The 25,483-nt window shown below is 50.0% G+C and overlaps 8 protein-coding genes across 8 annotated transcripts; 4 read left to right on the top strand and 4 right to left on the bottom strand.

The window, feature by feature from the left end:
* Positions 1 to 299: 299 nt before the first annotated feature.
* On the bottom strand, positions 300 to 2,023 carry M437DRAFT_46326 (aminotransferase; the record flags this gene model as incomplete). The annotated part of the gene is made up of 6 exons (XM_041021245.1): positions 300 to 829; positions 878 to 990; positions 1,044 to 1,287; positions 1,347 to 1,500; positions 1,553 to 1,803; positions 1,927 to 2,023. 6 exons carry the CDS (start codon positions 2,021 to 2,023, stop codon positions 300 to 302), a joined length of 1,389 nt encoding a protein of 462 aa, XP_040880917.1.
* Positions 2,024 to 2,459: 436 nt separating this feature from the next.
* Positions 2,460 to 4,206, bottom strand: M437DRAFT_45555 (uncharacterized protein; the record flags this gene model as incomplete). The annotated part of the gene is made up of 2 exons (XM_041021107.1): positions 2,460 to 3,933; positions 4,010 to 4,206. The coding sequence occupies 2 exons, from the start codon at positions 4,204 to 4,206 to the stop codon at positions 2,460 to 2,462; spliced, it is 1,671 nt and encodes a 556-aa protein (XP_040880918.1).
* Positions 4,207 to 5,782: 1,576 nt separating this feature from the next.
* M437DRAFT_13009 (uncharacterized protein) lies at positions 5,783 to 6,629 on the bottom strand (the record flags this gene model as incomplete). Its single annotated transcript, XM_041018691.1, has 2 exons — positions 5,783 to 6,439; positions 6,492 to 6,629. Coding segments are annotated over 2 exons (795 nt in total), but the record flags the coding sequence as incomplete, so codon positions are not given.
* A 1,998-nt stretch (positions 6,630 to 8,627) lies between these two features.
* On the bottom strand, positions 8,628 to 9,976 carry M437DRAFT_74458 (Aldo/keto reductase; the record flags this gene model as incomplete). Its single annotated transcript, XM_041026241.1, has 6 exons — positions 8,628 to 8,873; positions 8,930 to 9,246; positions 9,305 to 9,567; positions 9,647 to 9,707; positions 9,760 to 9,833; positions 9,888 to 9,976. 6 exons carry the CDS (start codon positions 9,974 to 9,976, stop codon positions 8,628 to 8,630), a joined length of 1,050 nt encoding a protein of 349 aa, XP_040880920.1.
* Positions 9,977 to 10,695: 719 nt separating this feature from the next.
* M437DRAFT_83600 (ubiquinone biosynthesis O-methyltransferase) lies at positions 10,696 to 11,580 on the top strand (the record flags this gene model as incomplete). Its single annotated transcript, XM_041027964.1, has 1 exon — positions 10,696 to 11,580. The coding sequence occupies one exon, from the start codon at positions 10,696 to 10,698 to the stop codon at positions 11,578 to 11,580; it is 885 nt and encodes a 294-aa protein (XP_040880921.1).
* Positions 11,581 to 18,880: 7,300 nt separating this feature from the next.
* On the top strand, positions 18,881 to 19,759 carry M437DRAFT_45734 (transcription initiation factor IIE, beta subunit; the record flags this gene model as incomplete). Its single annotated transcript, XM_041021135.1, has 1 exon — positions 18,881 to 19,759. One exon carries the CDS (start codon positions 18,881 to 18,883, stop codon positions 19,757 to 19,759), a length of 879 nt encoding a protein of 292 aa, XP_040880922.1.
* Positions 19,760 to 20,307: 548 nt separating this feature from the next.
* M437DRAFT_45808 (nucleotide-sugar transporter) lies at positions 20,308 to 21,800 on the top strand (the record flags this gene model as incomplete). Its single annotated transcript, XM_041021148.1, has 4 exons — positions 20,308 to 20,370; positions 20,429 to 20,458; positions 20,508 to 21,497; positions 21,549 to 21,800. 4 exons carry the CDS (start codon positions 20,308 to 20,310, stop codon positions 21,798 to 21,800), a joined length of 1,335 nt encoding a protein of 444 aa, XP_040880923.1.
* A 229-nt stretch (positions 21,801 to 22,029) lies between these two features.
* M437DRAFT_46328 (P-loop containing nucleoside triphosphate hydrolase protein) lies at positions 22,030 to 25,469 on the top strand (the record flags this gene model as incomplete). Its single annotated transcript, XM_041021246.1, has 8 exons — positions 22,030 to 22,246; positions 22,300 to 23,461; positions 23,512 to 23,693; positions 23,742 to 24,084; positions 24,133 to 24,481; positions 24,534 to 25,106; positions 25,162 to 25,316; positions 25,367 to 25,469. 8 exons carry the CDS (start codon positions 22,030 to 22,032, stop codon positions 25,467 to 25,469), a joined length of 3,084 nt encoding a protein of 1,027 aa, XP_040880924.1.
* Positions 25,470 to 25,483: the final 14 nt, after the last annotated feature.

A 25,483-nucleotide genomic window follows, 5' to 3' on the forward strand; every position in this document is an offset into this window, starting at 1 on the left:
CAATACAGAGCAAAGCTTCGAGAGATTGGTATTCACTGCGTTAAACCACAAATGCAAGCAAGTGACTGAAATAATGCAAGTTTGATTTTAGGAGGGGATATAAATCTGATACTAGGTCTGAGGACCTCAGAAGTTGAAGAATCTGTCGTGATTCAGGCTGTCGCACAAAGCTTAAACGTGCTCGCCATGGCCGCCCTGACTGGCCTCAGAAGGGCCATCCTTCTTAGCAGGAGTGCGATCGTTACGGTGCCTGGTCTTGTGTCAGTACTTGAACAATAGACACATCGTGAAAACGAAACTTACTTCTTGACAACTCTCTCGATGCCATCAAGACCCATCTTCAGAACGTCCATTCTTGGACCGTAACTCAGTCTAACGTGCTTGTGGCAAGGAGAATCGAACAGGTCTCTTCTCTTGCTGGGGTTGAGATCGAAGAAGATGCCAGGTACGACAATGACCTTTTCATGGAGACAGGCGTTGAAGAAGTTGAGACCATCGTTGATGCCTTCGGGGAGCGAAGACAAGTCCAGCCACAGGTAGAAGGTGGAGTTAGGGACAAGAGGGATCTTGAAGCCCATTTCAGTCAATCTACCAATAACATAGTCTCTCTTTTCGCGGAAGTGGTGTTGCAAGGCACGCATTTCGTGCTTGACTTTAGTGGGCTCAAGCATAGGGATAGCAGCCTCTTGGAAGGGGACGTTGGTGCCTCCATCGAGGTAAGATCCACAAGAGCCGATAGCCTTGATGAACTCCTTGGGTCCAACGATCCAGGCGACTCTCCAACCGGGGAGACGGAAGCGCTTTGTCAGACCGTCAATGATCAGGACATCTGATTTGTGTTAGATAGGCCAGCTTTTACAATTTTCAGAAGACATACCATCTTCATTGACGTCTTCAATGTTGTCAGCAGCTGAGACAACAGTACCATCGCAATCGCTAGTGTAGTTGTAACCGCCGTAGAATTCATCCATGATCAATGTCGCACGATCTCTGCCTGTAGGACTCGATTAGTGTCTTCGTGTGTCAGCATCCGTAATCAAAACTTACAAATATCCTGGATCTGAGCAAGCTGAGGGTTTGTAAGAACCTGTCCTGTTGGATTGCGAGGGTTGGAGGTCAAGATGACACTGGTTCCGCGAGCAATTTCTTCCGCAATCTTGTCAGGGTGCATGTGGTATCCATCTTGCTTAGACAATGGAATAGGAATGGCGCTGAAGTTACGGAACAGAGACAGCATCTCGTTGTAGGCAGTGTAATCTGGTATGAAGAAGCCCAGATATGCATTGCCTTTTTCCTCCCTCTCCCCTTTAGCCTCCATTCCATAATCGTGTTTAGGGAGCACTTACCGATGACGGCGGCGATTCTGATGAGACCAGCTCTGCCACCAGGGACGATGCAGACGTTCTCCCAGGTGTATTGACTCGCCTTACCTTTGCGGTGGTGCTCATTGTAGAGATTGGCAACAGCCTCTCTCAAGGGTTTGATGCCAGCTGTTGGACCCTGAAACAGCGCATCAGCCAAGGGCAGGGTTCGAAGAAGACACAAAACGTACGTATTCACGGCCAGTCATGGACACATCGATATGGTGGGGCCTCTCGAAGCAGCCCTCAATCTCATCATCGACCTCGGGAGCGCCTTGACCCAAGTTTGCCCATTTTTCCGGGTGTTCAGCAAAGCCATGCTCGTAGGCTCTCTCAGTAGTCCAGACCACTCCGGTAGATGCGCGCGAGGGATCCAATCCAGCATGAGGTTTGTGTCCTTCGTGAGCGTTGCGGAATTGGCGATGGACCGATGAGCTCAACTCTGGAAATTCTCAGCGACTGATCACGTAGATAGAATGTTACAAGCGTCTTGGATCGCGGCTGCTGAGAATGACAACTTCCAAATGTCTAGTCAGGTGATGAACAACTAGAATGGAGTTCTTACCGCTGTCAGTGGGCTCTTTGTTTGTGGAGAAGCGCCTCTCTTTGGCTCCATGGGGAGCGTTCAGAGGAACGTCGGTAGCAGAGAAACTAGCTCTCATGATGTAGGTTGATCGCGCAGGACCAAGAACACCGTAATTAGATGCCAAGCGTTGGCTGGTGATCGATTGAGGATGCAAGAGTCGCCGCATGATGGGGTGAGGTCGGATGTTGATGAGTCAGCAACACAACGCGTCACATCAACAACAATGAAAGCTTCACAGTATTTCGTCTTGTAAACAGGAACACACCTCACTGTGAAAGCTGTCGTTTTAGGAAAGAGCTATGTGAGCTATCTTCCTATACGGCTCACTGCTGATGAGCGTCATGTCGCATTGCACAAATGCAGTTGTCAGCGACACTGAGTTTTCGGGAATATGCCTTCAGCTGCCCTCTTGCCTGGCGAAGTCTGCTCAAAACCCGCCAAAGGATTGACTCCTCAGGAGCCTGAACGGCGAAGGTGTGGGTATGTATTGAGGGCGCTTGCGTCTTTCAATCTCACGCTCGGCGCAAATACTGCTTCAAACCCCTGATCTCCTCCTTCAATCTCTGAATCTCATCATCTTTGTTCGCCATTGCACCGACTGCCTGTTGTGTACGGGGTCTGTCTGCGTCCAGAACATAAATTTGTGCCTTGAGGTTCGAAATCTCCTCATCCCGCATACGCAAGATGCCCTTTGCCTGTTCGAGCTCCTCTCCCATTCTCTTGACGTCCTGCCAAAGCGGTTGTTGACTTGGCTGTGCTTCACTCACGCCATGATATAGAGCCGGTTTACCCGATGGAACTTGCGGACCTGGAGTCTTCGTTTCCAGTGATGACATCTGGTAAGGAGTTCGTGCGCCCATCGAGTGGTTCTGGTATGGGGTCTTCGCACCACCGATATATGGTGTTCGCGCACCAGATGCTACAAGACGACCGTTGATACGCTGAGGTTCTTCTTCGTCATAGTCGTAGCGTGCGTAGACAGTCTTGCCACCAACTCTTGTCGTAGGGGACCATTCTGAGCCATTAAGAGGTTCGACTTCGTTGTCGCCAACCGCTCTCGCTATTGGAGGTTTGTTCAGACGTCTGACTCCGCCAGGCCAGTCTGGAGATGGTGTCGAATGTAGATACTTACCGACTTTGGGACGATCATGTCGAGGGTTCAGAGGCTGGTCTGCCTTTCGCTTGGTGGCATATTCTGTCCTACTGCCATTGTTGAGATGCGTAGTGGTGCCTGCTGTCGCATACTCCGTTCTGTTGCCGCTGTTGTGACCTCCTTGGGATGATGCCTGCTGGTTGGAAGTATCATTTATGGTTGCGCCAGAGCCGAAAACAACTTCTTTATACCCGCCATCTTCGCCGGAGAGATAGTATTTGATCACGTTGGGTTTGCTGCCTGCCTTGACCCAGGGGACGGACCCCACCCTCTGGTTATTTACCCCCTCGACATGCCCTTGGCTTTCGTTGGCGACCATTGCTGCTCTTCCTTTGTGGCGTCTGCCGGCCCTGAGACTGCCATTTGCCATAAAGTCGAGAGGCCAGTATGTACCCCTTTCTTTTGTGGTGTACTTCTTGGATGTAACGATGTCCCAAACGGCTTTGTCGTCGAGTGCCACAAAATGTGGAGGTGAATTGGCTCCGCGTCCAATGGGACCGATATCACTTTGGAAGAAGCGATATCTCTCCTTGAACAACTTATTGCCGGGAAACTCGCTATCTCTCACACCATCTCCATCACCGGGCTGCCATATCTCACGGCTGCAGCTGTCGCCGTCGTGATAGGTGATGGCGTCAGGTCTGAATGGCGTTCGAGAGATCGACTGGTAGGTGCTGCCTCTTACTTGTGAGCTTCGACCACTCAGAGATGTGTGAGCGGGAGTTTTTAGTGGGTCTACTCGACGATTGGCCTGCAAACAATCAACGAGATGAAAGTAGGTTTTAGACAGGGGCGCGCTCACCTTTGCGTTGGTCGACATATCTACTGCTTTACTGGTACCATCGGCTCGGGAGGTTGTCTGTTGCAAGTTGATGAGTGTATAAGACGCAATGCGGAAGACGGGGATACTTGCTTACATCAATTTGATCAGGGGTCGCTTCAGACAGGGGCTCAAAGAGAGGTGAATGGTCGTCTTCAACCACAATGGTCGGCCTCTCCAAGACTTCCGCTGGCTTCCGTCGTGGTGTTACTGCCTTTTTACGGATGTAATTGTCTGGTGCTGGTTCGCTTGAGAAATTGAAAATGAGTTTGTTTGGTGCCGTCATATTCTTTGCTGAATGCTCGATGCAGATGTCTCAGAAGGAAGTGAGTTGATCTTTCGATGCCAATATGATTGTCGACGATGTTTGTGGCTTTGAAATCTGATAGAAGAAGGTCTGGACGGAGAGTTGAACCCAAACGATGCATTCAGGCCAACAAGGGTGGTGCATTGGTGTGTAGATTTCTGGCAATCGACTTTCACACAATCACACGCATTCTCTGATGTTGACCAAGAGATGTCTTCATGAAAGTTTCCGATGAGATCGAATTACAAGCTCTAGTGGGCTGTTGAATCATCTGATTTGGCTCAATCACTGTGCTCCAGCGAAAGATACACTGAGTTCCGTCAACGAAGATTATGGCTTACAAAATGTGCCTTGATGCACAACGGCAGCTGCCTATGTGGCCTTGCGGTGAATCTAGGACGCGGCGTCTGTTTCTGTGTCTCAGAGAGTTGTAAACACAATGCATATTCCTGTGCTTGAACACAACTTCGAACATAACATCTCTGCCATATCTATGATGGATGGAGAACGAGCTCCATTTACTTTACGCAATTCCGATCATCCACAAGAACCATCCTCGCACAGAGACTTGATATGTTTTCCTGAGGCAAGACCAATCAAGACTTGTGTAACGCCTGCTGCCTTCGAAATTTCTTCCATTTCCAGCACGGCAACGCTGTCCGAGGCAAAGCAAATGGAAAACGCAACTGGGTACTCGCGAGTCCGAGTTTGACCTTTTGAATATCCCTGATGGATATCAGTTGGAAACATAGGATGCATTTTTTCTCGGAGATGCTTTGAGATAGAGCGGATAATGCGAACCTTGTCACTGAGAGCACTTGACCAAAGTCAGCTTTGGTCCCAGCTCTCTTACCATAAGATACAGAATCTTCGTGATAGGGGTCAATACATTCAAAACACTCCCGTATATGCTCATCAACCCCTGTCACATTTGCACATTCCCATTCCAGCTAGCTGAAGAGCGGAAACGATGTTCCTCACAGCGAGGTCAACAGCCAGGCCACTGATCCTCTCGAAAATCCACAAATCCACTACGGATGTCGAGACACTGTACCATACCTGATGGCCGTTGATAAGAAGAACATGGTCGCTGTAGGGAGTAGTATAGACAAGGGTTCACGTCGTCGTAAACAGAGACCAAAGCTCGATCCCTGGTGCTAGGGGTACAACTGTGCTTGGCGTCAGGACATGATTGTTGAACGAAGGAGTATATACAAAAGAAGTCATATCAGTCGAACAGTCTACTTCAAGGTGAGATGGGTTCAACTCTAGTGATGGCGACAGTCACACTCTTTGTGATGACCGGAGCTCCTTGAACGCTGTCTTCACTGATTGCATCGTCCTCGTTTGCACCCTTGTTGATTGCCCAATCGTTGTTTCCAGCATTGTTGGCCAGCTCTAATTGACTGCCGTTGTTGTGTACACCTGATTGAGGTGCACTGTGCAGCTCATATCCTTTGTTGCCAAACGACCTATCGAGCCAGGACTTTTTGTTGTTCGTGTATTGGCCACTGGCTCCAGGTGCAGATGTTCCGAACGTAGAGCCCATGAATCCAGGAGCGATCTGTCTGAGCAGAGGCTTGAGTGATGGCACAGATGCGCAAATGATTGAAACGTTGGCATCCACTGCGCTCCAGATAGAGGAATCGAAAGAGACCCAGGTCTTGTCCTCCTCGTGCAAGATATTGCTGACTCTTACTGCTCGGACAATGCTAGCAACGATGGGAACAACACCCAAGCAGATTGTAAAGAGCAGTGCGTTCTTCTGGCGTGCATGTAGGTTGAGTCTCATGATCTTGGGTGCCGCGAAGACTATGAGAAGGATGTCCACGATGATGTTTTCCGCAGTCGAAGCATAAAATGCTGGAATGGTATCGATGCACGTTTTCTTCTGTAGTGTGATGTCCCAGACACCTTCGACCGGGTTGCATTGAAATATGGAAACGCACTCGAGGATTATGGTGGCTACCACTACGAGTCCAAAAACACCGTACAGGAAGATTCGACTGGGCCGACTGGTGGTGAACACTTTGAGATATAGTGCGCACAAGGACAGCTTCGTAAAACAGAGTGAGAGCTGATAGACGATAAGGGTGCCGTATAGCAGCTTGAGAGATGGAACAATGGTGCTAAAAGCGACATCGGCTTGGTGCAAGCCGCCGCCAAACTTTGTCAACAGGCAAGCCATGATACAATTGGCGAGGGCAGTGAGCTGTGTTTTTGTCAGAGTCAAAACTTTCACGCTCAATATAGAAACAACATACCCAGCCTGTTGTGAGAAGCCAATCATCCCATCCGAAGGTGTGTAAAATCGCAGCTCGACTATAGACTCTCCCAAGGAAGAAGATGGTTGCCAATAGAAATGGAAGAAGGTTTCCTAGCAAAATATAGGGCGCACGAGTCTAACATTCCATCAGCCATGAAATAGAGAGTAAGATGAACAGACTTACTTCCGGCATCGTGAGAGAACCTTTGACTCGTCTGTTCTGCAAGTGCTATACCAGATCAGATGAGAGACAAAGGGCATGAAACCAGGGCAAGAAGGATAATGATCCACAGCAGACATGTGCTATATAAATGAAGAGCGACCATGGACAGGATAAAACACTTCCGCAACGGTCATCATGCCCCTACTTCAGCCACTGGCCATCAAGCTACAACGAGCCGAAAACCTTCGCAAGCCTTGCAAATTTATTCGCGTAACGATTGGGCGGTCCACCCACCAACCTTGCTTTTGTAGTTCCATAATGTAGACTCCGTTCTTGCGGCCGCAGAACCACGTCTAGCTGCTTTGGTCTTGAGAGCGCTCCCGAGCTCATGAGCTAAGAGGAGTTGATCGGACGAATTCAAGCAGTCTGACCATAGATAACCCCAGGCCTAGAACCAGTCAAACAAACCCCTAGGGATCGGGAGTTGAGATCGTCCCATTCTAGGACGGAGTTCACACAACATAGCTCGATCTAATCATTGCTTTATCATACTCACAAACGTGTCGAGAGTGACAAAGACAACGGAGATCTTGAAGTCGAAAGCGAAACAGAAAGTTGTTGGAAGCTTCCATGCATTCAGTCTACAGTACCTGGTCTGCTCGGCTAGCTTGCCGAAAAAGAGACAAGCCCTGATGATCTACACTGCATTGGCCCACGAGAGAGATCCTTCAGTGCAAGCCCAAAACATGTGGCTTCGACCTCAAGTAACTTAGATACGAGCCAGAAAGCTTGGTTAAATACATAGGCCTACAATTTTAACAAAGCAAGACCTTTCTTTGCGCCTCGTGTGAGGCGCCCTGCTATTTCCATCTGAACGTTGGTTTAGGTGTTGGCTGGCAAGAAGTACTAGGAGCGTTAAACTTTGGCTGGTGGCTGGATTAAGATGATCTAATGCAGGACTCTCGTGTCGCACCTCGCTAAACTTTTGGAACAGGGAACAGCCGCGAGGGAAGGACCGTAGAACGAAGCGACCCCCGCTCGAACGATTGGAGTTCAATGAAACGCAACCAGTGAACCTTCGGGCCTTCAATTGCTCCACGAGTCATGACCAGTACCGTATGAAGGCATTGGGCAGCGAATGCAACCATAGAAAAGCCAGCTAAGCCGCATGTGTGAGCATCGAGAAGCGGAAAAAATCCCCGACATTACCATTTGTTGACCGAAGCCATCGGCCACTTGTTTGTGCAGTCTGATGATGTCAATCGTGGATACCCTCTGGAAAGAAGCACGGAGGGGTGTTCGAGGCATCTACGTAGCGACTTCAGTCTTCGAGAACCAGAGACCAATCCTGGCAACCAACATTTGTGAGGGCTCTACTTGTTTTTGGTCAGCACTACTCCGATGAGAATGTGGGGGAGGATCCTCAACACGTGTCTCGCGAGCCCAGAGATCTGAACCTCAATATATCGGCAACGCAACGACAAGCACGTGTCTGCCAATCGACATTGTATATAACTTCGCACTTAAGGCTAGTCGAAAGAGACTACTGGTTCGAGTACCGGATACCGATATAATCTGAAACGCGAAGCTGTTGAACGAACCAAGGCTAGAGTGGAACAGCAAGTTGAACCTCCATCCTTCGCTCGAAAGCTAGCACACTACCAACCTACCATCATGAGATATGATGTCTCTGAGCCTTATTGAGATGTCTTGGAAGCGAACGCAAGGACATATCTCATGGTCATGACTTGTCTTGATGGGATATATCTGGGTCGTGCCTGGATAGTAACGATGTTCTTGACGAAACTCAACGTGCATTTTCGGAAGGATTGGAGATATTCCATTTTGTGGCTTGATTGACATCGCCGAATTTATACAGCGTGATACATCCATCAGTATCGCAAGGAGGCACGATTAAACTCTCGAGCCTAGTTTTGCGGCCGTAAACACTTCATGAAAGACACGATTCGATCATCTGTCGCGACCAAATGTAGCAGGTCCTGCAGGCTTGTTATCGAGGATCTTCTCAATTTCCTCCATGAGCTCCGGCGTCAACTTCTCAAGCAGCTTCAAGGCTCCAAAGTTGTCCTCCAGCTGCTCGACCTTGGTGGCACCGAGGATGACCGTGGAAACGTTGGGGTTCTTTGCAGCCCATGCCAAGCTCAGCTGGGTGACGGTGCCACCGAGCTTCTCAGCGATGGTTGTGAGCTTTCTGACCTATTCATAATGTGTGAGTTTTGATTCGACAAGTTGACAGAGATATGTTTAGATACCTTCTCGATCTTGGCCTTGCCTTCGGGACTCTGGAGCTGCTTGACAGTGTTCTCGAAGAAGTCCTTGTTGGTGGCAAAGCGAGAGTCTTCGGGAATGCCATCATTGTACTTGCCAGTCAGAAGACCAGAAGCGAGAGGCGACCAGATGGTAGTACCGTACTTGAACTGGTCATACAGAGGAGCATACTCAACCTCGAAACGTTGTCTGTGGAATGCATTGTACTGAGGCTGCTCGGCGATGGGTGCAATGAGGTTGTACTTCTCGGCAATCTGAGTAGCTTCCATGATCTGGGTGGCGCTCCACTCGGATGTACCCCCTAGAAGACAAGGTATTAGTATGCTCTGTCTCCAGAAGCAAATTTGGTTGTCACGAACAGTAGTAGGCCAGGTTGAGGTTGCGAATTGCTTGGGTGAAACCTTCGACAATCTCCTTCATGGGAGTTGCGTTGTCAGGACGATGGGCCAGAACAATGTCGACGTAGTCGTGGTTCAGTCTCTTGAGGGAGCTCTTCAAGCCCTCGATGACGTGCTTCTTTGAGAGGCCACGGGTGTTGGGCTCCTTACGGCCAGTACCGAAGAAGATCTTGGTCGAGAGAACGTACTCGTCTCGTGGGTAACCGAGCTCGTTCAGGGCACGTCTATCACAAGTCAATTCCTGTATTGATATGGCATGTCGCCGTCATTGCGAAGCAACACAAGACGACTTTATCAGCTTACCCCATCTCGATCTCAGATTGGCCGTTGGCGTAAACCTCAGCAGTGTCGAAGAAGTTACAACCTATCTCATAATTAGCTTTGCGAGTTTCTTCAGAAAGCTCGAAAGATAATACCATGGTCAAAAGCCTTTTGGATACACTCCTTGACAACGTCGCCCTTCTGAGTACCACCGTAGGTCAACCAACCTCTGGACAAATGGTTAGCGGTAACGGTTGAGTCAATTGAGGCTCATGCCACGTACCCAAGAGAAAAGATAGAGACCTTGAGACCAGTGGGGCCAAGGTGACGGAACACCATGTCCTTGGGATCAAACTTGGATTCGACAGCCATTGTGAGGGATTGGTGTGATATGAGTGCGCTATGGGAATGCACGAAGGGGTATAGATTGAGAAGAGCTCTGTGGAGGGAGGCGTGCTTTTGTAGGACACATCACCTTCCTAATAGGACACGGCATATCCACGTACCCCTCAGTTGCCTACCTACCTAGTGCCGTTTGTCAAGCTCCATTTTTGTTAAGCTCCGTTAATGCCGCGATGTCGTCATCGGTATGTAAATGCCCAAGTACCAAACTACCTAAACTAGGTAATAGCAATGAGACTCTGCCGTGCGAGCATCAGAGGACGTTGGCGTATAGGCTGTTCAATGCACACATCTGTGTATGCCAATATATCAAGATAGTTGTGTCGCTACAGAAAGAAGCTATCAAGCTTACCAAGCAAAAAGAATAGGCGCTCCGGAGCTCATAGCCAGCCGCAAGCTTCAAGGAAAGCTCCAAAAGCAGTGCGTCGACTTCCATGCGGCTGTTCCCACCTTCTTCTCCTATTGTGACTTGGTCATGATAAACCGATAGCATCATGTCTCTGAGGAAAATGAAGCATAGACTCGAGAGCTTGGAGCTCAAGTCCCACGTGTTCGAAGGACGACAAACGACATCTCGGGTAGATCCGCACACTAGTGTCGATCTAATCAGCAGCTTTGTCTACCTTAGAAAGACAGAGGGAAGTCAAGCCATGCTTGCTCTCTCTCTATTGACCCATCAAATACTCAACATGGCAGCTCTTCGAACGTTACGCCCTTCGGCTCTGCCAGCGGGCATCCGTCAAATCCTCACCTCTCCTCGCATCATGTCCTACTCGACCCCCTCCTCAGCACAATCATCCACCACGCCTCCGCCAAAGTCATCAGTCTCCGAGACCGAAATGTCACACTTCTCCGCCCTCGCCTCGTCATGGTGGGATCCTGAAGGTCCTTCACGCATTCTCCACGAAATGAATCCTCTCCGCCACGTCTTTATCCAACGCTGCCGATCGCTATATCCAACCGATGTCACAAAAGCGCCAAAGAAGCTCCGCTATCTCGATGTTGGCTGTGGTGGTGGCATCTTTGCCGAGTCAGCAGCGAGACTTGCTGACACAGAGTCGGTCACGGCGATCGATCCGACGATAGAGGTCTTGGCCGTGGCCAAGAAGCATCAGAAGAGCGATCCTCTGTTGTGCGAACCGGGAAGATTAAACTACATCAATACTGCTATCGAAAACTTGCCCCTACCAGCCACACCAGACCAAGGTGTAGATGTCTTGTCTGTGTTTGAGGTCATTGAGCATGTCACGCACCCTGCTCCCTTCCTCGCCAATTGCATGCCTCATGTCAAGCCTGGAGGCTGGTTGGTTCTCAGTACCATCAGCAGGACGTGGGCGAGTTGGTTCACTACAAAGCTGGTTGCCGAGGATATCATGCGTATCGTGCCGCCAGGTACCCACGATTGGCATCAGTACATCAACGTTGACGAGATGAAGGCTTGGGCAGCCAAGCAACCAGGTTGGAGCAATCCCATGACTATGGGCGTTGTCTATATTCCTGGATTTGGCTGGAAGGAGATTCAGGGCAGCGAAGGTTGGGGCAATTACTTCTTTGCTATTCGAAAAAACGCTTGATGACACGGTCTCGGTAGTGTAATCCTAATGTAGCAATATTGTATGATATTGAGCAATTGCCATGGAAACAAATGAAAGCAAACATTTTGCAGCCATGCACTATTTCTGAGATGACTCCGGGTTGGGTACTTTCTAAGCACCGCCTCCGGCTCCGCCTCTCATTCTCTTGCCAGCACCCTCATCTCCGCCCTCATGTGGACGCTTGTTGCCTTGGGCACCAGCTGTTCCCGGTGCAAATTGTTGTGCTCCCGGGTTCATGCCTCCTCTGCCGCCACCTCTTCCCCTGCTCATGCCGCCTCGGGGTAGCCCACCACGTTGAGCCTGACCGGCGGCGCCTTGCACGCTAATTCCTTGACCTTGCGCGTTCTGTGTTCCAGGCTGTGCCAGGCCTCCTCTGCCGCGGAATGCACCACCACCACGCGGTAGCATGCTCCCACCACCTCTAGGTATGCCAGTAGGAATCCCTGATGGAATACCACTTACAGAAGGAACACGTACAGCACCAGCTCCAGTGGCTTGTTGACCTAGAACTGCTGGCTTCAATTGTGCTCCCGGAGTTTGTGGCGGTGTGCCTGCTGCAGCCTGAGATTGGGCAGGAGCAGTATTGGTTGCTTGAGAAGCAGCATCAGATGGAGCTTGGTTGGGGACAAAACTTGGTTGACCAAAGGTGGTACCCAATTGTGGTTGCTGCGTTTGAGCTCCGAACTTTTGCATCCTTGCTTGCATCTTGTCTTGTGGTGCTTGGTTGTTGGGAGTGGGTTGATTGGACTGAGCAGGTTGAGGTGGAGCAATGCCAGGCGATTGTGGAAGACCAGGACCAGCAGCCTTGAAAGGAGAGCTCATGGGAGATTGGACTGGCTTGTTGACTTGAGGAGGAAGTGGGGCAGACGCAGGAGCGGGCTTGGTAGATTTGGCAATCTCCCATACTTCGACGACTGGTCGTTGAGGTGTCTCAGCCGCAGCCTTCTCGACAACATCCAACTTGGCTTTGGCGGCTCTTGTCTGTCCTTCAGCCATGCCAAGTTTTGCCTTTTGTTTGATGGTCTCCATGTTGACAGCCTTGGTCAAGGCCTGCTCTCTCTCCTTCTTAGCCTCTTCCGCCTTCTCCTGCAGAGCTTGCTCCTTCTCCTTCTGAGCCTCTTCCGCCTTCTCTTGCAGGATCTTCTCGTGCTCTTGCTTGAGTTTGGCAGCTTCTTGAGCAATCTTGTTTTGAATGTTTCTAGCCACGATGCTTCGGATAACAGTGTTCTTACCAACCAGTGTACGGGCTTGTTCGTCGGTAAAGACCAGCTGTGCTGGATCAATGTTAGAAGCAGAGGCTTGAGCGGGAGTTGATGTATCTGCGTTATCAGCAGGAGGCTGACTAGATGCTTCGCCCGAAGAAGCTACCGGTTGCTCCTTGACCTGTGCTCGGTCTACCGCAAGCTGGCCTTCCTTGGTCAGACGCTCAATTTCGAGACGGTGCTCTTCCTTGAGCTGTGCAATGGCAGCTTCATGCTCTTGGCGGAGTTTCTGCAATTCCTCACTGTGCTTGACCAAAGCTTCTTGACGACCTTCCTCCTTCGTCTTTTCCTTGTCTTCTCGGAGCTTCTGGTTGAGCTTTTGCTTCATTAGGTTGGTTCGGTTGTTGTACAAAGTTTCAAGCTGCTCTTTGCTCAGGTTGTGCTGCTCCTCGAGCTGGGCGCGAAGTTTAGCAACTTGTTCTTCGACTTGTTCGGCGACGGATGAGGCCTCGGCACTTGCAGCAGTTGCAGCAGTATCTGCGGGTTGGTTTGATGCCTCCTGAGTGGCGTTGGTAGCAGCAGCAGCCTTGAGCGATTCGACTTCTTCCTGTGCAGCAGCCAGCTCCTGTCTCAACTTTTCTAGATGCTCAGTGTTGTCGTTGGATTGAGGTGCGGTCTCTTGAACTGGGTGCTCTTGGTTCTGGAGCTCTGAAAGGCTGGCTGCGCTAACCTCGAGTTGTTGTTGGAGATCGGTCTGATTATTGTTAGTCGTTTTGTGTCAGCCCAAAAAGACTTGTAAGAACTTACTACTTGAGCTTCAAGCTCAGAAATTCTGGTTCGCAAAGATTCGACCTGAGTGGATAAGCCGGCAGCCTTTGCAGCCTCTTGAGATGCTCTGGCCTCTGACTGCTCCAATGATTGCGCCAATGACTCTTGTTGGCCGTCTTCTTGAATCTGACCGTTTTCAGCTTGTGACTGAGCCGAGAATTGTTGAGATGCTGCCTCGGCGTTGGCCACAGCCTCGTCTCTGGAAGCCTTGGTGGACTCGAGCTCCTCCTTGACTTGGACGATTTCCTGGTTGAGTTGGTTCTTTTCCTCCTTGATGCCTTCGAGCTCTTTTTCTAATTCTCTAATTTTCGCGCTTTGCTCGCGAGATCTTGCTTTCGCCTGCTCGACAAACTTGGCCTTTTGTTCCTTCCATTGCTTTTCTGCCTCGTCCTTGGTTTGCTGCAGTTCAGCTGGAACAGCATCAAGCTTGGCCTGAAGTTCCTGCTTCTCGGTGGTCAACTGGTCGCGCTCGGTCTGGAGATCAGAGATTTGGGTCTTCATGGCTTCCATCTCGGCAGGATCGACTCTGTCGTATTTGGAAATGATGTTTTGTGTGCGATCTCGCCAGCGATCACGGTCTTCTTGCATTAGTTTCATTTCACCTTCCTTTGTCTCTAGTTCATTCTCGACTTCTTGAATACGAGTCTGTAGAGGCTGGATTTGGCTGGTCAGGCTTTCAATCTCCTTGATCTTTTCGGCCAGTTGCGTCTGGGCTTGTCTTGCCTCTTGTCGCAAGGTAGTACTGCTCTCACGGAAGACGTTGAGCTCGTTGATGGTTTGCATAAGCTTGTTATGGCTGACGGTGTTTGCTTCGTGGTCAGCGCGTTGTTGACGCTCCTCGCTGAGTTTCTGGCGCGTTTCGTCGAGCTGTGTCTGTGTGTATTCGAGTTGCTGCTGGAGACGCTTGCTTTCTTGAGTGGAAAGCTCGTACTGAACATCCACAATCTCCTTCTCCCGACGCAAGTACTTGATAACTTCTTGGAGATTTTCGAACTCGGAGCCATGGGTTTGTTCCGAATCGTCCCGTTCCTCAGATGAAGTCTTTTTCTGCTGCAAATCATGAATCTGATTGCTGACAGACTCAAGTTGCTCGTGAAGAAGCTTGTTTTGAGACTTAAGATCCTCGCGTCCAAGTCTGACTTCGGTCAACTCGCGCTCATATCTTTCTCTCACTTCTGCCCAGCTCTCTTCACTTTGGCTCAATGTGGCCTTGGCAGCTTCGGCCTCAGCCTTGATTGCGGCAACTTCGGTTTTGAGTTGGTTGTACTCTGTGCGTACTGACTGCAGATTCTTGGCAGCGTCTGCATGCTTGACCAGCTCGTTCTCGTAGCTCTGTTGGGCTTGTTGCGCGATTTCTGCCTGTGCCTTGAGGTCCTCCTGGTGAAGCTTTGCAGTCTCGGCATAACGTTCGGACTCGTCACGGAGACGAGCAATTTCTGCTTCGAGCAGACGCTTTTGGTCGTCCAATTGAATGGCGCTTTCTTCGTGCTGGGTGCGCAAGGTTGATAGTTCACTGTTGGTGGTAGACAGCTCGGTGCCCAATTCCTCAACTCTGGTCTCCAAATCCTTGATCTTCTCGTCCTTTTCTGCGATGATACGATCCATCTCTTCGCGGTATTGGTCGTTAGTTTCGTTGAGGCTTTGAAGTTCCTCTTCCGATGCTTGGCTGATGTTCTTGTACTGCTCAACCTGGATCTTGGCGTTCTCGAGGTCGCTGCGGGCGAGTTCAAGATCGTGCTTGAGGTCAGCGATTTCGAGAGCGAGCTCTTGCTCGCGAGACAAAGAATCGTCGGGATTACTTTCCGATGGTTGCTCTGCCTGAGGGGTAGGACGAGGTTGAAGTGCTTGCACACGTTCTTCTGATGTGCGCAATTCGATCTTGAGCTCTTCCACCCTTGATGAAAGTTGGTCGCGTGTCGTCTTGGCTGCGACAAGCTCTTCACGAACACTCGACAGACTCTTGACCAGGTCATCGATTCTTGACCTACTCTGCTCCTGATCGTACTCTCTTCTGAGGGCTGCCTTCTTGCTCTCTTCCACCTCGGTCTCCAATTTCTTCTTTGTAGCATCAATGTCGGCTTCAAGTGTCTCAATTCTTGTTTGAAGTCTACGACGAGTTTCTGACTCGGCTAACTCGCGCTCGTTTTGCAAAGTCTGCAGATCTGCAATCATCTTGTTCAGGCGACTGCGTTCGTTCATGAGTGAATGATTATCCTCCGTCATGCGAGCCTCAATCTTTTTCCAGAGTTCACGCTCTGCTTTGAGGTTGGCCGCATCGTTGCGCATACTGTCTGCAAGGGTACGAGCCTCGACCAGCTCTTCGGCAACTTGTTGTGTACGAAGGTCTTGCTTGGCTGCTACTTCGGCCAGGGATTGGGATCGTTTTTGCAATTCCGAATTTTCAGATTTGAGCATGTCGTAGTTGGCTTGAAGCATCTCGTAACGTTCATGAGCAAGTGTAATCTGGCCGCCAGTACGGGCAACCTCTCCTTGCAACTCGCCCTTTTCACGAGCCAGTCTGTCAACTTGTTGTTTGAGAGTGCTGTGGTCCGTTGCAGCCTCTTGTCTGTAAGCGTCGAAGTGAGTTTGCATCTCCTTCAAGAGCTTGGAGTAGTCTGACAACTCCTTGGAACGAGGTGTTTCCTCGACGTCTCGTGGCCTGCCGCCTGGTGGGGGAGTTGATGGGGCTGGACCCATGGAACGACCAAAGGCGGCCTGGAGGTCAGTACCAGCTGGCAACTGCCCACGATGAGAGAGCATGCGCCTAAACATGTCACGCTCACGCATGATACTCTCGCATTGAGTGGTCATAGATTTGATCTCGTCTTGGTGTCTCTGAACACGATCACGAAGCTCGTCGAGCTCCTGCAAAGCTTGTTCAGTTTCCGACTGTTTGGCCTTTGCAGCTTCGCCCTCCATGCGATCGGCAAGACCACGGTTAAGTTTGAGGAGCTGTACGTTTTGTTCCTGAAGTTCTTGGACATTTCTGAAGAGCAACAGTCTTTGGCTGATCAAGGCTCCTGCAGATGTCTCGTCTGCCGCAGATGATTGATCGTCGAGTTCACCATTGGCAATCATCTGCAGTTGCATTTGACCTGCAGTGTCGAGAGCTTCTAGACCTTGATCACGAGCTTGCATCTCGACCAGGAGAATCTTGATCTGTGCACTGAGGTCGCGAAGCTGTTGACGGAGGATATCTCCTTCTCTTGAAAGTCCCTCAGCCTGACCCTTGAGATTACGTGCCTCCTTGCGTGCTTCATCACGTTCAGCCGAAGCTGCATCGAGCATGGAGGACATTTCTAAAATCTCGGCCTCAACACGCTCCTTCTCCTCACGCAGTTCTTCCTGCTCAGGACCTCTGTTTTCAAGATCGCGGATCATCTCATCGAGCTCATTGCTCAGAAGGTAATTTCTGCGCTTCTCTGCTTCGAGATCTGCCTTCATGTTGCTGTACTCACTATAGAGTTGAGTGAAGTTCATGTTGCCCTTCATGCGTGCGGATCCAGGGGTGAAGACGGCAGGCGATCCATCACGTCCAGGAGTTGCCGGTGCTAGGCCATTGGAGTTGCGTTTGGGAGTAGCCATGATTGAAGCGTTGTTTTGAGCTTCAGAGGCAGCAGCTTGGAGGCGCTCGACCTCGAGTTCCAGTTCAGCAAGTTTGGCTTCTACAGCCTCACGGTCGGCTCGTTCGGTCTCGATTTCGGCTTGAAGCTGACCAACCTCTTCTGCTGCATTCTCCTTGATTTGCTCAATGTTGTTCTGAAGATCCAGTAGGCGTGCTTTGGCAGTGTCTGCACTCTGCTTTTGAAGTTCGGCGAGTCTACGGGCGCTGTCCAGTTCGACACGGAAAGACTCTTCGGCCTTGGAAGAACTTTCCTGCATTTGTTGAATCTTGGCAAAAGCGTCATCTGCCTTTTGACCCAGCTCTTCCAGACGTTGGCGGAGAGTTGTCTCTGTACGCTTCAAGGCGTCGATCGTGGCATTGGCATCTTCGTTGGCGCGCTGCAATTCAGAAATGCGAGCATTCTTTTCTTTGCGGAATTTTGTGTGTTCGGTGGTACGTGTCTTGAGTTCAGACTCGTGCCACTCATTATTGCGTTTGAGCAAATCGACTTCCTGCTGAAGGGCTTGTTCCTTGAATTTGGTAGTTGAAGCAGCATTCTCCAAAGATTGATTCTTCTCTTCCAAAGCGGAAATATCGCGACGCAAAGAAATTATCTTTTGGTGTTGAGTGGCGAGCTCCTGAGCCAGCTCGTCGTGAGCAGTAGACTTGGATTCGAGGACGGAAAGAGTTTCGCGGTTAGAAGTTTCGAGAGAGGCGATGCGGGCACGCAGGGTGTCGAGCTCGGAATTTGAATCTGATGCTGAAGCCTTTAAGGAGTCAAGTTCGGTCTGAATTTCGGCACGAGCGTTCTCTGTTGATTGATGTTAGTAAGGCGAAAAGTGAAGAATAGAAGCCAGGGCACACACGTTGATCATCAAGAGACTTGCGCAGGTCTTGAATTTCTTGAGCGTTCTTATTGAGAGTGGCCTTGAGAGCCTTGACCTTTGACTCTCCAGCACGAACAGTGTTTTCGAGCTCGACGTCTGATCTGAGCTTGTCGGCTTTGAGGTTGTCAAAGTCCTTCGCTCTAGCAGTGAGGGTCGACAGAAAGTCCTTGATCAAGTCCTGTGTGGGAGCGTCCAGAAGAGAATCAAGTTGTGGCTCGTCGATAGAGAAGGCTTGGGCAATGAGAGCCGTATCGACGGCGCCGGCCTGGGCGCGCGTCCTCATTGTCGCAATGGTGTAGCGGCTAGTTGAATGTCATGAAGCTTTGGAAAGGCGATGCGGACGTGTCAGGGTCAGACAAGACGCGTGACGACGAAGGTGAGAATGACAATGGACAAATGCAATGGAACGACACGCAATTGGAGGCGTGGCTTGCAATGTCTGATGTGGTGAGTTGGTTGGCAAATGCAACACTGAGCACAAAGAACGAGAGCGTGCAACTGCAACGATCAAGGCCGAGCTGCTGGCGGCGCACTGACCGATGCCGTTTGCGGCTGCCTCCAACGCCGTCATGCTGGAGTTCACCTTCACTGTAGGTAATTAATCCATCAACCACGCCGTGACAACACGTGCAACCACTTTATTCCCATTTACACAGCATATTCTCTCGACACTCTGCCTGCTGCTGCTGCCGCCGCCCTCCATCAGCAGCGCTCTTTCAGCATCGTCGCCGCCTTGATTGGCCGACACTCTTGCCAGCATGTCTCTCAAGGCTTCTTTCAATAGTTTCAATAGCGAGTTCTCGGCCGCTACCACTCGCAACACACAGCAGCAGCAGCAAAAGCGCCCTACCGCCACCGTCCCCACTCCCGTACAGCGTCCTTCGACTCCCTCGACACAGCCCACAGATCTCAAGCGCAAACGTCAGGATCTCCCACAAAATGCTGCCTACTCTCAACCTGCCGACACGGGCTCGGGCAGAGAGGTCATGACCCAAGTTGTCTACGCCATCGACTACCTCAAATCCAAGGACCGTCCCATTAGCTTCACCGACATATGGAACTACCTCTCCATCCCTGCCAACCAGCAGCAGCACCGTCAAGTCTTGCGTAGGGCGCTTATGGAGCACCCCAAAGTCGACTATGACCCCAAAGGCCTGGATGGACAGCACCCTTCATTCCGCTTTCGCCCCATCCATAACGTTCGCTCTGCCGATGACCTCAAGGCCTACCTGCAGCGCCAGCATACCGCTCAAGGAATCAGCGTCAAGGAACTCAAAGAAGGGTGGCCGGATGCTATTCCCGAGATTGAGCGTCTCGAAGCAAAAGGTGAACTTTTGGTCGTAAGACAGAAAAAGGACAATATTCCCAAAATGGTCTGGCCGAACGATCCTTCTCTCGATCAGCGCATCGACCAGGACTTCAAGGATTATTGGACAAAGATCACTTTGCCAGCCAACCCTAGCGACTTGAGAATAGAACTTGAAAAAGCTGGCATCACTCCTACCAGTCAAGTCAAGGAAGTCATCAAGGTCTCGGGCGCAAAGGACAAGAAGAAGCGCACTTCGAGAAAGGTCGGCAGAAGCACCAACACTCATATGGTGGGCATTCTCAAGGACTACAACGCGATCAAGAAGTAGTCTGGCATCTTTTACTTTGTTTTTTTCTCTTGTTCATGAGTTTTAGCGTGGCGTTGGTGAAGGAAAGCATATCAAGGGAGTCTTCTTGGAAACACTGGACAATCGGCGGATGCAGCGGAAGCAAAGGATATGCCGGCAATTCGTACCTTGCAGTGTCTCTTGTGCATACGCAATACTGCCCACTTCAAAGCACGTAACTAGTCGTCTAGCTTCAAGTCCAACAATTTCGTTGCAAAATGGTATATGGCTACCAAAGTAACGAGGAGCATGCCCGTGAGAGACGTGTTATTCCCGGCAGCGTTATAGCCGCAATTGTCATGAGCGAGATCTGTCACTCCCCGCATGGGGAAAGGTTTGGGGGTCGCGGCGCGTGCTCTACTTGCACTTGTACTCATGCATTCACCGATTTGACATCCATAGAGTTTACAAATGATCACCTGCTATCTCTTGCACTCGTATCTCTCTGTCCGCCTTCAGTCTATACAAGGCTCCCCGGCCCTCCCTTTTCTTCATCTTGAAGCAGCTCTCTCGTCCTCGTCTTGACCGTGATGGATTCGCGCCGCTCTGCCACCCTTTTCGGGGTCCCAATGAAGCACCTCACCTTGCTCACTGTATGCTCTGGCTTGGTCTTGTGGACTCTTTGGATCTGAGACTAATGCTGAGTTCTAGTTGACTTTCCAGAATTCCGCCTTGATCTTGGTATGCCTGGTTCGTCGCTTTCACATACAACAACTGACACTCCGCATAGATCATGCACTATTCACGAATCATGCCTACCGTTGATGGCCAGCGGTACTATACCTCGACCGCCGTGTTTCTCAATGAAGTCATCAAACTCGCCATTTCGCTCACCATGGCTCTCTACGATCTTTCGCAAGACATGCCGTCTTCCTCGTCTGCAACCGCACTATTCACCGAGCTCATACGCCGTGTCTTCACGGGCGACAGCTGGCGTTTGGCCATACCCGCCATGCTCTACACCCTGCAAAACTCTCTACAGTACGTGGCTGTGAGCAACCTGGATGCAGCAACCTTCCAAGTCACGTATCAATTGAAGATCTTGACTACCGCCATCTTTAGTGTCACCATGCTTGGACAAACCCTGGGTTTGAGAAAATGGTCCTCGTTATTCTTGCTCACGACAGGAGTGGCCGTTGTCCAAATTCCTGCTAGCTCCAGCCCAGCCATACCCACCTTCAAAGACCTAAGACAAGCCAATGCAGGGCTTCATTTTCCTCGGACAATCCAAGAAATGCGCGACATGGGAAGCAGTGCTGCCGAGAAGCTGGTGAAGAGATCTGCCACGTATGAGGGCATCGACAAGGACTTTGCAATGCAACACCCTCAGCTCAATGCTTCAATCGGTCTAGCCGCCGTCTTGGTTGCTTGCGTATTATCCGGCCTGGCCGGCGTCTATTTTGAGAAGGTCCTCAAAGATTCTAGCAGCAAGACTTCTCTTTGGATCCGAAACGTGCAACTATCCTTCTACTCATTGTTTCCATCGCTCTTCATCGGAGTCATCTTCAATGATGGCGCTGACATTGCAAAACACGGCTTTTTTTCAGGCTACAACTGGGTGGTATGGAGTGCCGGCCTTTTGCAGGCTATCGGTGGTGTTCTCGTGGCTTTGGTTGTCAACTATTCTAACAACATCGCGAAAAATTTTGCCACGAGCATGAGCATAGTGATCAGCTTCTTAGCAAGCGTGTGGTTCTTCCATTTCAAGATCACCACCAGTGTAAGTCTCGAAAGTCCTTAACCTTGCAAGTTGCTGATCATGATGGTACAGTACTTGATCGGAACTGCAATCGTTCTTCTGGCTACCTATTTGTGGACTAGTGATCATGGGCCTCGTCCTTTGAAGATTGTGGTTGCTGAATACGAGAAGACCACCATCGGCCACGAACAGCCATACAGTGATAACAGAGGCACCCCAAATACAGCGTCAAGACCAAGCTTTAAGGAAGCTCTGACGACTAGCAGACCAAGCACTCCAGTCAATTTCGAACGTCGTGGAGGTGGGTTCAAAAGAGAAGAATGAAACAGCCTTAGAATCACTTAGATGTCCATACCAGTATACGACGACATGACTGCTTACTAATATGCGATGCACCTCGAGAAACTGTCCAGGTGAAATACGGAAGGTACTGACCAAGGCTCCTTCCCTAAATGTGACGCTCACATGCAAATTGGAGCCGATTTCGAACAGCCCCTGTTTCCTGTCGCCTGAAGAAGGCGCTGGTGACGTGACTGCCCAAGACGTGGAAGACATGTTCTTTCTCAAATTAACTCCAGAACAGTGTTTCCGTACCTCTCTCTCTCTCTCGCCTCTTCGACAACTCACAAGTCCATTGTCGAACACACCACTCATCATGTATGGATACAATCCATACGACCACTCCAGACCGTACGAGCAATATATGGAAGGCAACGTGGACGACCATGTTCGGACTGCAAGCTACGAGAACGACCGACTCATCGGCTACGGTACTCATGATTCAAGATTGTAATCAGTGAATCCTAACATCTGACCATCTTAGAACCGTCACGTCCACGCCGAACAACTACAGCAAGCCGCCAAAGCCAGGCTGAAGTTGGCAGGGCTCGACTGTCCTTACCACCATCCGCGCTTATTTCTTTTGATGCCAATGACCACCAGACATACGACCATGTATATTCGGTCCCTGACCAGTACTCAAAGGCATACATGATGGATCCGCCCGAAGAAGCACAATATACTTTCCAACCCGCAGACCCCTTCGAGTCCTCGGATCAATCATTGCACACCCAAATCCCTGAACAACAAGGTAGCAGCTCATCGCCCATGAACGCTCTGCCCTCGAGTCCAGCCTATCAAGCCAGCCAAAGGCAACAAAATCCCGGAACGATGCTTCCCAATTGGTCATACATGAAGGCACAACCAGAAAGATCGAATGTAACAGTAAAGGGTCCTCCCGTCGTCCAGGGTATTCAGCTCGTGCCTGTACATGCACTTCCAGATTGCTTCCAGACCATTTTTCCATTCGCCATGTTCAACGCTGTCCAGTCTAGTTGCTTTGAGAGCATCTACGAATCGAACGATAATTGTGTCTTTTCGTCTCCTACAGGCAGTGGCAAAACTGTACTCTTCGAGATTGCAATTTGTCGCATGCTTCGGGGTTGGCAGAATGGTACTTTCAAGGTCATTTACATGGCCCCAACAAAGTCATTATGTTCCGAGAGGGCTCGTGATTGGAAGGCTAAATTTGAGCCTTTGAACCTGAAATGTGAGGAGATGACAGGCGACTCTGATATCAACTCACTCCATCACGTCCAGCGAGCGGACATCATCGTGACCACACCAGAGAAGTGGGACTCAATGACGAGAAAATGGAAAGATCATGAGAAATTGGTCCGCCTCATAAAGCTACTTCTTATCGATGAAGTTCATATCCTCAACAAGGACCGTGGTGCTGCACTTGAGGTTGTGGTTTCCAGAATGAAATCGATTGGTTCTGGAACCAGATTTGTCGCCCTCAGTGCAACAGTGCCCAACTCACAAGATATCGCAACATGGCTCGGGAGGAACAGCGATACTCCAGATATACCTGCTGTTCACAAACGATTTGGGGAAGAGTTTCGGCCTGTTGAACTCAAACGCCATGTATGTGGCTACCAATCAACCGCGAATGCATTCGGATTCGACGCTATCTTGACCAAAAAGTAAGTTGGAGTCGGCTTGATGTTTTGTCAGCTCGCGCTGACTATGCAAGGCTTCCGGATGTGATCATCAAGTACTCTCAGGCAAAGCCAATCATGGTGTTTTGCTTTACCAGAAAGTCATGCGCAGAGGCAGCAAAGCTTCTTGCCGAGTGGTGGAGGATTAGTACACCACGAGAGAGATATTGGCCTGCACCCTCAGATCAGATCGCAGTTGAGGACAAAGGTCTACAAAGTATGTCTTCTCCCGTGACCTATCGTAACAAGGTACTGATACCTACAGGCATGGTCGCTGCTGGGGTTGCTGTCCACCATGCAGGGCTAAGTCAACAAGATCGCACTGCAGTAGAAAGAGCTTACCTTGCAGGATCTTTGAGTGTTATTTGTTGTACTTCAACCTTGGCAGTAGGTGTGAACCTGCCTTGTCACATGGTCATCATCAAGAATACCGTCGGATATGAAGCTGGAGCAATCAAGGAGTATTCGGACCTAGAGATCATGCAAATGATTGGAAGGGCCGGTCGACCACAATTTGATACTTCGGCTCTGGCTGTCATCATGACAAAGATGCAGCAAGTCAAGCACTATGAGCAGCTACTCAGTGGACAAGAGCGCCTGGAGAGCTGGTAAGTCCTGTGACACACACTCTTTGAAAATCATTAACGTGTATTTAGCTTGCACCTCAATCTTGTTGAACATCTCAATGCGGAGATTGGATTGGGAATGGTTCCAGACCTGTGTGCAGCAAAAAAGTGGCTTGCTGGCACGTTCCTCAAGGTGCGACTCGAAGACAACCCGGCACACTACCAGATCAATGGAGATACTCCAGATCGGAACCTGGGGGCTAGACTTGAAAAGATCTGCGAGAGTGCCATATCAGAACTCAGACGGCTGCAGCTCATTGAGCAAGGCTCATCCTTCAAATGCACAGAATATGGAGATGCCATGGCACGCTACTACATGAACATTACGACTATGGGGCTAATTCTGGGTCTTCCTCGGAAGCCAAAGATGTCGGAAATCGTACGTGTTTACAACTCTTCGAGTCATTCTTACCTGCTAATATGTGAACTAGTTGACTATCGTATCGCAAGCCCATGAGTTCAGGGAAATTCGATTTCGTTCGGGAGAAAAATTAACATACAAAGAATTGAACAGCAAGAATGACATTCGCTTCCCCTTCAAGATTGATCTCTCGGCCGCGGCACACAAAGTATCCCTGATCATACAAGCAGTACTGGGTCGAGTAGATCACATCGCCGAACAGGCCAATCATCGGGCTCAGTACAGTATCGACCAATACTTGATCTTCCAGCATGTTCACCGACTGATCCGATGCATTGTGGATTGCCAAAATATTGACAAGGATGCGGTTGGCATACGCAATTCTTTGATTTTATCACGCAGTCTAGCTGCTCGAGTGTGGGATGATTCTCCAATGGTACTGCAACAAATCGAACAGGTTGGACCAGTGGCAGTGAGGAAGCTAGTGGATGCAAGGATCACCACTATGGACGAGCTTTCGAGTACAGATCCAGGCAGACTGGAGCTTATTCTCAACAAGGCTCCTCCGTTTGGCATGAAAATGCACCGTCAAGTTCAGACGTTTCCCAAATTGAGAGTCAGCTTGCAAATGAATGGACAACCTGTAAGGGCCTAGAACAACACAACGCATCAAGTGGTGAGCTAACTGGCATCATCAGATCACCAAGGATCACGAGCATGTCGCTGTGAAGCTTAAGATCGATGTTGGATTCTTGAACGACAAGACTCCTGTCCACTACCGAAATAAGCCAGTTTTTGTCATCGTTCTGCTTGGCACTTCAGATGGACATAAGATTGAGTTTTTCCGCATCAGGTATACACAGACTCCGTCTGTTTGTAGCAACGATCCTAACAGGGAAATAGTGCCTCAAAGCTACAAAACATCAACCCAGTCACCAAAACCGCATACCTGACGAGTCCTACTCAACTGCTCCAAGCGTGTGTCATGTGCGATGACCTAGGTTAGTACCGTATGATACT

This window comes from Aureobasidium melanogenum, assembly GCF_000721775.1.
Source record: "Aureobasidium melanogenum CBS 110374 unplaced genomic scaffold scaffold_7, whole genome shotgun sequence".
NCBI lineage: Eukaryota > Fungi > Ascomycota > Dothideomycetes > Dothideales > Saccotheciaceae > Aureobasidium > Aureobasidium melanogenum.